The following is a 12,666-nucleotide window of genomic DNA, read 5'->3' as shown; positions in this document are numbered from 1 at the left end:
TAAGTTAACAATATATTTATTTTATTTACAGAATGAGAAATACAGGCTTCATAGGACATGAAACTACACAAATACAGCCCGCTGTATAACTTAAAAGACAAAATTATAATAAGTATAGCAACAACCTGAAACCTGTAAATCATAAATAAAAATGAAGTTACAGTTAGTAGCGACTAAGTAAAAAAAATATAATGTAATATAAGGCGCTACTGGCAGATGGCAGTGATTAATAAGAAGAATGAAACATTGGCAACAGTGAAGATGTTTACAACAAGACGGGCAACAAAGAGAATCAAAATTCACAAGTCCCTTGTATTTAATACTAGGCAACTTTTGGATTGTATAAAGTCAAGAAAAACTTGCTAAGATTTATTCTTATAAAAGTCACACCTTGCTTGAGCATTGAAATATGTAATAATAAAATAGTACATTATGCAACGATGCTATAATGGCATACGAGGGTCTTAATAACCATTACAGCCAAGATACAAAAGACTTTTTGTTCGACCATAATAATAATAATGTCATATTTTGTATAGTTACTTCACTGAATTCTTTTTTTGTGTATGTACTTTATTGATAATGATTATCCTTAAATGCAAGAATGAGCGCAAAGTTGGGAAGTAATTGAGTAAAATTAATCTAATTACCTTTAACAATTACATTCTCATTAAATTTTACCTGTAATCGTTACTTTTAAAAACGTAATTTTGACTTGTAATTTACTACTTGAAATAAAATTGCAATCACTACATGCCAGTAATGTCCGGCTCCATGGCTAAATGGTTAGCACGGTGGCCTTTGGACGCAGGTATCCCTAGTTCGATTCCCAGCAGGGTCAGGAATTTTAACCACAATTGGTTAATTCTGCTGGCATGGGGCTGGGTGTGTCGTCATCATCATCATCATCACTTCATCCTGATCAGGATGCGTGGGTGGCGTATGGGCATCAAATCAAATGACCTGCACCTGGCGAGCCAAACTTGTCCTTGGACACTCCTGGCACTAAAAGCCATACGCCATTTCGTTCTAATAATTTATATACATCACATGGAAGCAGAAACGGGAATAAGGTACTTTCTTATCTCTCCAGTACTTCCAAAGAAATATTTATACAAACGATGTTCTTAAAATTAAACAACAGGTATTCCTTCAAGTGACACTGTATGATGTCTTCATAATGCGAAGATATACTTTCCCCCAAAGCATCAAGGCTTAGCAATCAGAATAACAATTCATTTATTTGCAATTTAAATGACAAATTAATTGAAACACTAAATCATTAACCAAGATAAATATGATGGAGATTTTTTTGAAAATTCTGAGGTATCATGTTTAGTCTCGCCCAGAGACGATAGCCGCTTAAAAAACCCACACAAAATAATATCTTTTCCTTGCAAACTTTGCATCATGCAAAAAGAAGTCAGCAATTTCCTCAAGACTATACTGCACAGCATGAACGATGACGGCCCAGTTTAGCGAGCTTCTGCGCAATTTCGTCATTACTCCACAGAAAGCGAATCTGCTCACTTCATGTTTTGAGCTTGTGATGGCAAGGTAACTACTCAATGTAAAGATTATAGGAAGGGAACTGTTATTTCGCAACATTAACTGTAAATCCGTGTGTTAAATCATGGAAGATGAACAGCATAAGCGTAAGGTTCTGCATAAACAAGTCAGAGAGCAAGTGTTTAATGTAAGTAAGTACTTCAAGCGAGAATCAGATGCTGGCATGCAGATTCACGACGCCGCCAAGTCACAGGAACAAATAGCTGAAGCGTGTGGTATTAGCCTTAGAACTGTACAGAGAATAATTCAGGAAAGTAAATGTTCATTAGAGGCAAGTGGTAGCGTACTATTACAGTCACCAGGTAAATATCACAAACGTGAAAATTCTATTAATGAATTTAGATGGTTTTAATCAAGACGTTCTAAGGCACAAAATACATCACACGTATGCTGCAAGTGAATGTCCAACGGCAAAGAAATTGGTGAAGGCTATGGAGGAAGACGAATCTGTGCGATTCAAGGGAAGTACTATGTCAATGCTACGTATTTTAAAGGGTATGGGTTTCAGATACATGAAGTGTAATGATGGAAGAAAGTTCCACAAGGAACGTTCTGATATCACTGCTGCAAGGGTCGTATTTTTGAGGACAATGCATCAAATTGGGCAAGAAGGAAAGGCCCAAATTTATTACTCAGATGAAACTTGGGTAAATCAGAACCATACCAGAAGTACTTGCTGGAAATCGAATGATGGCTTGAGGGGTCTGAAAGTTCCGACTAGTAAGGGTGGTTGTGTTATTTGTCACACTGGTTCTGCTTCCTCGGGAACAGCCAAGATTTTCTTCTGAAGTCGCGGAGCAAAGTTCTCTGCAAAACGCAAGGAGTTTCACCTTGTTTTCTTGACACGGCATAAGTCCATATCATGTCTACCTCTGAATTTTCAACCTGGAATCTACACTAACATTGATCCACAGAGGGAGCTTACACAATGTCTGATATTAGCAAGGAGCTCAAAATATTTCTAAAATATTCTTGGAACTTGTGAAATCTCGGCAGAATTTGATCAAATTACAAATATGTACAAAGGACTTGATGAATTTTCAAGTATGGAACTTAAAAGTAAGTACGTAATTCATTACATCATACTGAAGAACATACATTATGGAAATCGCTAGCAATAATACGTACAAGCATCAATGCCCAAGGCAGTTAGACATGACTGGTCTGTATCGCAGTAACATTAACAAAATATAATGGAGATGTACTCAAGCTTTCATAATTATGACTGGACATAGTACACAAAATTATGAGCAACTAATAATGTTCTCTTTAAAACCCTGTACGTAAAAATACTGTGAAACTTTGCTAGATTAAGCAAAATGTCTTGTTCAATAAGAAACAAATTTTGATTATTTAGTGAAGATTACTGAATTTTGAACCATGAACTGTCAGTTTAGGAAGTACTACTTGATACAAGCTTCAAAGCCATGTAACCGAACAAAAAAATGTGTTGCCATACAACAGAGTTAGTCAACTTCCTAGCAATAATACACATAATTGTATAAATTGTTTTCTGGTAATGGAAACTGGGAGTAAGCGGCTGAACAGACGAACAACCCTTCATTTAGAAAAATACCTCCTGAAGGTGCTTGGAAAAATAGTTTTTATAGGATCGCAGATTTTCCTACACACATTAACATAGACTTACGTTCCTTGACAACGGATACATTGAAAGAGAAAATTTTAAGATGTTTTTAGTGTTCGGGTAGAGCGTGTATATCGCCATATTTAATTTACAATTATGTTGAATGGTCTCAAATGATGATGAAAGAGGAGGCTACCTGTTAAAAAAAATTTGGAACGTAGTTTTCATTAAATAGCGCATTAAAGTAAGGCAAAATTTGTGCTAAATATGTGACATCACACGCATACTCTGTTATAAGATGGCGCTGTGTTGACTTCAGTTGGAGGTCAGTTGTTTTGAATATATCGTGGTCAATTGTATAGAATAGTAAATTTAACAATGGAATCTTACTTTCACTCGTAATATTACTCCCAAACTTTTACATTATGTCTCCTATTTCCCATGTCAAAGAAACATACTACACAAAGAGTTATTACCCACATTTCAAGTCTACCACGTTCTATTGAATAAAATTTGTTATCCACATAATATTTGTCTTTTATTTCTAATAAGTAAATCTTCGAAACTCTCAAACCCCAGTGGCTGTTACAACAGTGACAGCCTACAGGAAATTTTTTAAATTTCCTTCAAGAAGTTCCAAGGTCTTGTGCTTGGTACCATGGTCTGCAGTGCGTGGTAGAATGTATCATTGCTACCAGTGCTAAAGCAGGAGAATTAGCAGCTTCAATTATGTTCCTATAGAGATTCATCTGAGATAAATTGAATCTAGAGAGTATCAACGGCAAGAATTGGATCACAAAATATCAATACTTTTGCTGAGGTACATTAGAACCAGGTCTCACCCCCCTCCACATCTACAGGCAGACGTGCCAATTTCCAAAAGTAATAAATCAGATTTTTTTTTTGCAGCAGATCCCGACATGTTACGACACATCATTTATGATGTAACTTTATACTACTCAATTATGGAATGCCTCTTATTAATTAATTAAAAAATACAGAAATACTGCATGCACTTGAGCTTTAAAACTCTTAGGCCTCTTCATAAATGTCTGAACTCTAGTTGCACAAGTTACTTCCTAATCTAAGAATCATGTTATAGCCCTGAATATTTTAGTTGATTTTTACTGTTTAAGGGGGAGACTGTATCTTGAATATTGATGATGTTAACTGTCTCATTAAGTACATTTATCTCAAGAACTATGCACGATAAAGTAAAATTTTAGTGGCAGATAGAGCACGATTGTCCATTCCAAATGCCATTTTTGTAGCTAGATAGTTTGCATTAAGTGTTTCTTAGAAATCATTTTGTAAGTTACTAATAAATCCATATTTTTCAACTTAATTGATAATCAGCAAACTAATTCACTCCAAGTTCTTTAAAAAATGCATAAATGATACTTATTCTTTGTAATATGTATAATTTTCAGTGACCTAAGATGGTTAGTTTCTGAGAAATTGGTAATTATCAATTAATTAAATTGAAAAAAATAGATTTAAAAAAAATAACTTACTAAATGATTCTAAAACACCAGTTATGCAAACTATCCAGCTACTAAAATGGCATTTGGAAGGGAATCATGTTCTATAAGCTACTAAAATTTAGTTTCTTTCATGCATAGTTCTTGAGATAAATGTAGGCCTACCTAAGACAGACAAATTTAACATTGTCAGTATACAAGGTACAATCTCCCCTTAAAGCAAAAACACTATACCAATGTCATTTTCTCAGGGAAAAATGTAGAACATTATTTTCCATATATTTTTATGTTAAAAATTTAGTGTAGACCAACAAATGCAGAAGGCCATATTCAGGGGCTAATCACAAATATAATTTCTTGGGCACATTTTGGTGTTTACTATTAAACAAAGTTTCACAATACTTCTATACTTAAGATTCCTCAACGTTTGCAGTAGCGAACGGAACTCCCCCCCAAGAACAACCAACACAAATGAAAACACTTATCACCAGGTTATCTTCTTTGTACAAGATCCTTTAAAAAAGTTACTAACATGTTCATTTTACAGAACAAAAACTGTTCTAATATAGAATTTGTCACTTCTTGGTTCTCCTCGAGATGGATTCCAGGAGGCATGTCCCAGCAATCAAACTGTTGTTCAGAGTTTTATCTAATGGACTGATTTAGCTGTTAACAGCATTCACATTGCATTCTAGAACAGGCATAGTCAAGGAATCCAGAAAATTTAAATGCCAGAGGGTACTGAAAGTCTCCGCTTAATTCTAGGTTGGGGGACTTCCAAGTTCTATCACCTGTGTTATTAGAGCTCTGCATGGATGTGGATATCCATTTAGTGTCTGGTGGATGCAAATTCTATGGCAGAGCGTATAATTTCTAAATAATTATGTTTAATTTCACTCAGGTATACTCTACAAATCTCAACAAGCGACTCTTTCATACATTTCATGCAGTTATTTTTCCTTGTGGTGAGGTGACCCTGGACACTGGCATGAGAAAATGGTGATGTAAGGAGCCTCGAGTCCATAAATGCGTAAATCTAATGTAAGCCTAACTGGATCCTGCCTGTATTTAGGAAAGGAAGGAGCAAAGGTTCCAAAAGAGAACCGCTCAATATGTCGCAAAAGGAAATCCCTCATAAATGTCTCACTGTAGGAGGCTGTTGTCAGGTTATCAGGCCTATTGTATTATGTTTACAGATCTATCCGTTTCAATAGTTGCAATATCTGTGGATAATCATTCGTGGATGCGGACAATATTTTGCATATCCGCACAGGGATCTAGTTATCAAAAATAATAATTCTATGGCTACATCTCAATTTCAACATTCGGTTTTACCCTACCAGATAGCAAGTCATATCGACTATATCGTTATCATATGTCCCAACTACTTGCTGGGGTGCTGAAAATTTTGTTACGTAGGAGTTTTATGTGCTGGTAAATTTACTGCTAGAGACTGCGTACTTTAGCATTCTCGAGCACCGCCGGACTGAGTTGGGATAGAACCTGGCTTCATGAGCCACTCAGCCCAGCATTTTATTAATATATGTTTTACTGGTTTCCATCTGTTTTCTTAACCTGTCTAATAATAATAAATACTTCCCACATTTAGGCATTGTTGCTTAGACATAGAGTAACTTGCAATCAGTATTCGATACTGGAAATCATTTCCTTTATTTTATATACAAGCGCAGGTAAGTCAAGCTGGCATTTGAAATTTTCAGAGCTTATTCAGCCAGTTCCTGGTCATGACACTGAATAAGGCGGAAACAGTATTTGGACCATTTTCTGTGGAATTTCACCCAACCACGAGGCCACTAAATGCAATGTCATCAAGATCATTTCCTTGTCATTGTTCATCTGGTTACATTTAGCAATTAAACAATCAGAATGAAAAGCAGCCACACCAGAATTAAGTGCACACGGAGACAAAAAGATGAATGGAACAACTGCCTTTCTCAATATGAATGTTAAGAAGATGGAATATCCGGAGTCTAATTCAAACAACGATACCAGCAAAGTTATCATGCTACAAGAAAGACTGAATGCTAACATAAAAATCACTGAATGTCAGTTGTATGCCATGGAAATGTATATGACCTGCTGGGCAAAAGGCATCTCCCTAATAAACCACATCAGGAACGACGCAATCAGATCTGGCAACCAAAAAGTACTGTGTCAATGTGTGTGCGCACCTCCAGGGTAAGGCAACACCTGGAGCACTTCCAACTCCATCCTCCTGTTTGACGTTGAAGGTCATTGCCCCAGAGGATGACCAAAGGAAAGCAGGCACATTATAATCATCAGGACAAGTCCACACAAAATGGCATTTACTTAAAAAAAAACAACTGCATTAATGGGAAAATAATAATCATAGTAAGCATACGAAAGCTTACGTACACTGCTCAATTATTTGGGAATAGTTTTCACAAGACACAGCAATGTGAAATGCCACCAACAGCTAAATAAAATAAATAAAAAACAAACCTGATCATTTGATCTTTGGGTCATGATACTGGATTTGAAGAGCCCACTGCAATATGCTAATGCACTTATGTAAATATTGTTTCTTTATAATAACAAAAACATCTATATAAGGAACTTTATAAATAGTTCTATTCCCAATAAACTACACCTCATCAGTTTTTGTAAGACTTCTACAAGGAGATAAATTCATGAAAATGTGCAGTCTACAAGACTGTACTGATGAAAAAAGACAGTTCTGTACAGCAAACTACAAAAAAGGAAAGAAAAACTTCCATCAGTTAAAAAAATAAGCCTGATCTCATTAACAAACCCTTTCACTGCTATGATCCAATATACTTTGATAAGGAAATATCTCTGGCTTTTCAACTATAAGGGGAGATTATAATGAATGTTCTATATTGTTTAATATTGGCCTGATTTACATTAAATTTGCTGATACTGTTAACAAACTATGGTTTAAATGTAATTAAAATGCAAAGTTTGGTTTAAATTTTGCAATTAGATTCAGAATTCTAACACTTTTCATTTCTTCGAAATGCTTCAAGTGCACCAATATATTATTTTCTGGTTCGAAACTTACTAAGCTTGGGAAGGTCAGAGGAATAATTTGTAGTATTATGTTTCTTAATATCCAACTGCAAACAGAAATGGACAAAGGTTAGACACACACGTTTCTTGTTAAATTTTTAACAACATTTTTGTTATAGTCATCATGGCCATTCTATCCCTCTTGGCATTAGAATGAGTGAAAGGTCTTTGAAAAGAACTGTTTCACCTCCTTAGTAACCCAGGTGGGCTTCCTTGAAACGAGCATTGCTGTCAAATACAAAGGTTGATTTTTTAATATCGGCAACAATACTGTAGCACTGCCGTGAAACGGACCCAGGCATTGTCCTTTATACCACATGTAGATTAAATGCTCAGCCTCCCTCCAAGCAAACAAACACGACCTTGCCCCTCCATGTGCAAATGCAGTGGCAACAGGAACAGAACTGTTGACAATGAGGATTCACAGAATATATCAGTTGCAATGTTTTTGAAGCAACAGCAGAGGAGCTGGACAAAAACTGAATGTGCTAGAGGTTGCAAAGGACGACGGTGTCATAGAGGACTGCAAGAAACTTGCGGTGCATCTGCATTACCTTGTCGAAGAGTAGCAAGGATGCAAAAATGTGTCAAACATGCCTTGGCCTGGCCATTCACCAGTTAGCGAAAACAACATGCAGAATGTGTCCACGTTACTGGAGACAGATCAGAACTCTATGACTTGTGAGTTAGCCCAAGCTATTATATGACTGTTCATACTCACAGCACTATGAGGGCGAAAGAGTGTCTTTCCCATGTTTGATGAAAACCTAAAACCAACTGGTGAGACATGGGCCAGATCTTATAAACCAAATCTGAAATTCCAATCAACAGTTGTGTCATTACACATCACCACGAAGAACAACAATTCGACAGACCCCACCAATGTAAAAGTTATGGCGATTCTCGCCTACAATTGGGATGGTGTTATAAAGCATACCATACCCTCAAACTAGACTCTTAATGTGGAGTACTACTGTTCATTTCTGTTGAACGATCTGCAAGCAGTACAGAGAAGAAAACAAACATTTTATGCATAATCCATCCATAATTCTGCACGACAATGCAAGGATGCTTACAGCAGGAGTGGCTGCTAATTTGTTCAATTTATTGGGGCTGGGAAATGTTCTACCAATCCTCCCACCCTCCCCAATACTCTTTGTATTGAAATCCCTGCAAATTTGACCTACTTTCCAAGATGAAGGAACCACTGCATGTGATAGAACAGTTGAGATATTCTGCAAGCAATCGATTGCACCCATTCAGAGATTAGGCAATGCTGATGGTATCAAAATGCGTCCGTGTTGTACACAATGCTGGTGGTTACATAAAAGGCCTGTAAAACTTAGAACATTGTATGCATGCTATCTATCTAAAAAAAATAGTTGCCACTACTAAAAAAATCAACCTATGTACCTTTCCTCCTCCACAATGACTTCAGTATATCTTAGTATCTAAAGCAGAATACACATTTTAATTCTCTTTATTAGCCCATTTAGGGTTTTTTGTAACTGTGTATCAGTAATTTGTAGACAACCCAATTTTTAAAAACGTGTGTATACACAGATGCCTTTCTGCAGAATTGAGCAGTCATGGGCAACTAGGCAACAATCTGCTACTAGAAGCCCAGGTATGTGCGATTAATAGCTCTTAGGGGTGTTAAGGGATAAAAGCAGGGTATGGGATGAAATGACCAAGATAAGAATAGTACGTGGCATCACATCTTAAGAACATGTGATTTTCTATGCGTTGCTTCAAGATACTTCTGAAACTTACCAACGATTTTTACAAAGGACAATGTAAATTATGAACAACATTTAGGTCCAGGTCTGTGTAAAGTTTGAACATAATCAGGTTGAAACTGGCTTGTCTGGAGCATTCTGAATTCTAGAAGCAATTACTTTTGGGGGAAAACAAAGCTAAATTTGGTGGTTTCAGTTAAAGAAATATCTCCACAGGACCTTCAAAAATGGCAGCATATGCAAGAGGTTTTCATCATGTACCCTAAGGATTTTTAAAATCGTGGATACTGTGTAACACAGGACAGTGAACCAACACACTGGCATGTCAAGAGATAATGCACAATTTATGAGGTTTACTCAATATCACTACACACAATGTATAATTTTTTTAGTGTGCAGTAGAGTTACTTCCTTGAAAAGTGTAATAGGTCATGCTATTTCTTTACTTGTTTCATAAAAGAAATGCTTATTTGCTGACAATTTTGTAAAATTTTGGTAAAAACTTCCTTCTACCTCTGCATGTTAGAGACGTTTTCTGCTGTCATTCTTAGCCCAAGCACATTTGCCAGAAGCTGGCACTGAGACAGGATAACCCATTCAGCTCAGATGATGAAGCAGGCCTACTGCATCTTTGACGGTCTTCAATATAGATGATGGGTCTTGCCCACCAAACAAAGGCAATAAACATTTCTGCTTGTAGTTTGGCTACCCCAGCAAGTACCTCCAGTACCTAGGAAATGTGCTTGTCTTACACTCATGTTAGTTATTCGCATTATCTTTTGTTTATTAAGTGTTAGAATTAGCAGCAACATTTCCCTAATTCACATGCCTTTCAATTCGTTATGGTTTAGGGTTGTACATGACCTCACAGTCTGCTTGAAAGTGTTTTGGATCGTGGATCGGAAGTATGGGAAATATATACCGAAGAGAATCCAGTGATAATTTAAGCGAGTTTGGCAGATTGGCCCCCGAGTGTGATACGGGCTACGTACAGTTGATTTACCGCAGGCAAACAGAAAATGAGTGAGAAAGAATGAGAATGAATGGATATGAGTGGCAGAGGAAAAAAAACAGTCCAACTGTCATTCATTCACTGGAAACTGAGGTGTCAAACTCTTCAAAATAAGCATCACGACTGTCCTCGATCAGAGCTTTCAGTATTTTTCGTTCCCTCCCCACCTCCTTAACTTATTGTGGTGCACTGAGCATATCGCGAAACATTTGTCTCTCCCCAACAGAAACAAATGGGTAGATGTTAGGTGGCTTGACCCTAATGAGAATGAGACAAAGGCTTATTTCGCTCCCTGCTTTCTAATGTCACAGGTTCGAAAGCCCCGTTTTTCAAATGCACTACAGCGAAGATAAGTCCCTCTTCACATCACGCAGTGTTTTGAAGTTTGCTGTAACAAGCCCTCGTTAAGAAGTATCATTACTAGCGAGTACAAATCCTCTGCAGGCTTAAAATAAAAAAAACCCCACCACCTCTACCGACTGTCAGCCTGTGATAAGATTTGTCTCGTGTGCCATAGTACAGTGCAGAGCCTTTAATTAGTGGGTTGGGAAATTTATATCCGGTTTCAAATTAAGCAGAGTGGCTTTTCATATATGAGGTGAATGGGTTATTAAATCTAGTAACATTGTATGAAAATTAAGGCACCTTAGAGGGTTTACCAAGTTTATTATCAATTTAGCAGTGAAAGGGTCAACTTAAATACAAATCTATGGACGATTCCACGTTAATGCACGTTTTGTCTTGCTGTGCACGACATAATGACTTGAAGCTTTTAGATTTACAATTTAATTATTTATTCTCTTCTTTGCTTTTTTCTTACAATGCAGCATCAATTCAATCACCTTCAGATTCTGAGAAAGTCTCATCAACGGAGAAAAAAGTGTATTAAAAATATAGGGTGCAGGCTGCGTAGTCGAACGAACCAAGATCACCAAACTGACGCTACGAAGTGCAAGGAGCACAGGAGATTGCAAAATAAAATAATACGAAATCATTAACAGTCTCAATCTTCCTATTTATCACTTGACTAGCATCACATGACGAACGAGCCGTAACCAAACGTCACCTTTATGGCAGTCCAGTAGTACCGCTCCCAATTCACCTTGGTAGTGTCGACTTCACTGAAAGAGAACACACATTTGACGTTAAGTATCAATCAAAGAGCTTCAACATAATGACAATAATAGGACAGTTCTGAAGCCTGTCCTCCCATACTCTGGCATCTAAAAAGCTGTAACTAAATGAATTGGACCAATCTGAAAAGAAAGACTTTATGCACTGAAAGAACACATGTTCATGTTTGGCTGAGCAGACTGTATTGGCTGCAAGACTGTATTTGCCCACCACATTAAAAAAGAAATATCACTGCAAGAGTAAAATGAATATGTAATTATACGCTAGTATACCATTCTTACACGTGATAAACTTCAAGACCTAATCCGTATAGACTTACACTAATTTCTTCTAAAGTGAGCCGGTTTGAGCTTGTATTTCGCATTCCATTCAGAGGGCAGAAATGTATTTTGTGTTGAGTGGTACAGTGAGGTGTAGTGAATATTTGTCGCGTGATACAGTGGCCTACATCTGGATTAGGAATATAATCGTGTGAAATTGACTAGCGTGGTGCATATTTGTCTTGTGATAGCCCAGTTACTGTATGGAATGAATACGGAAAAAAATCTTGAAATTCCTTACTAATGAAGACAAAATTAAAATTTGTCAGAAAGTTGACTGGCGTCTGCATCTTGAAGCGCGAAGAGGTCATGAGTTGAACTCTAGTGTTCGAGTTGAAACTCAAAGGTGTTGGTCAAAATTGCGGTCAAAGTCATTCCTCGACCTCCGATTCACTGTCTAAGTGTGTGACAAGAAAATAATGTTTAATAACCCACTGCCCTGAAATAATACCTCTGTTATTTTTGTTGGTCCCTGTGCACACGTTTTCATATTTGTTGTATGGCGTTTTTCACACCTTTCAGTGTGTCAGTACTTGTTATTTTATAATCCCCAGCAGAAAAGGTTTTCATATTTGTTCTCTCACGCTTTTCACACCTTTCAATACTTTCATCTTTAGAAATGGTAGATGCGCCTATAGTTTTCACTGTACCCGCGGATACACAACTTAAATGCCCTAATGTCGGAAAAAAAAACTTTCTAGCGTTTTCATATCCCTGATGGATAAATTTTATTCGTAGATTCATTAGTACGTTT

General features: G+C 36.9%; 1 protein-coding gene across 1 annotated transcript in view; it reads right to left on the bottom strand.

Annotated features, from left to right (window-relative positions):
* Positions 1 to 12,666, bottom strand: part of LOC136885091 (activator of 90 kDa heat shock protein ATPase homolog 1) — a 71,372-nt gene continuing 58,706 nt past the window's right edge. The window contains exon 10 of the mRNA XM_067157534.2: positions 1 to 11,579. Coding sequence (XP_067013635.1) covers positions 11,492 to 11,579 — 88 coding nt within the window. The 3' untranslated portion in view covers positions 1 to 11,491. The remainder of the gene's footprint in view (positions 11,580 to 12,666) is intronic.

This window comes from Anabrus simplex, chromosome 13 (assembly GCF_040414725.1).
Source record: "Anabrus simplex isolate iqAnaSimp1 chromosome 13, ASM4041472v1, whole genome shotgun sequence".
Taxonomy (NCBI): Eukaryota; Metazoa; Arthropoda; class Insecta; order Orthoptera; family Tettigoniidae; genus Anabrus; species Anabrus simplex.
The sequence above is the reverse complement of the archived record's forward strand: the minus strand, read 5'-3'. Positions and strand labels throughout refer to the sequence as shown.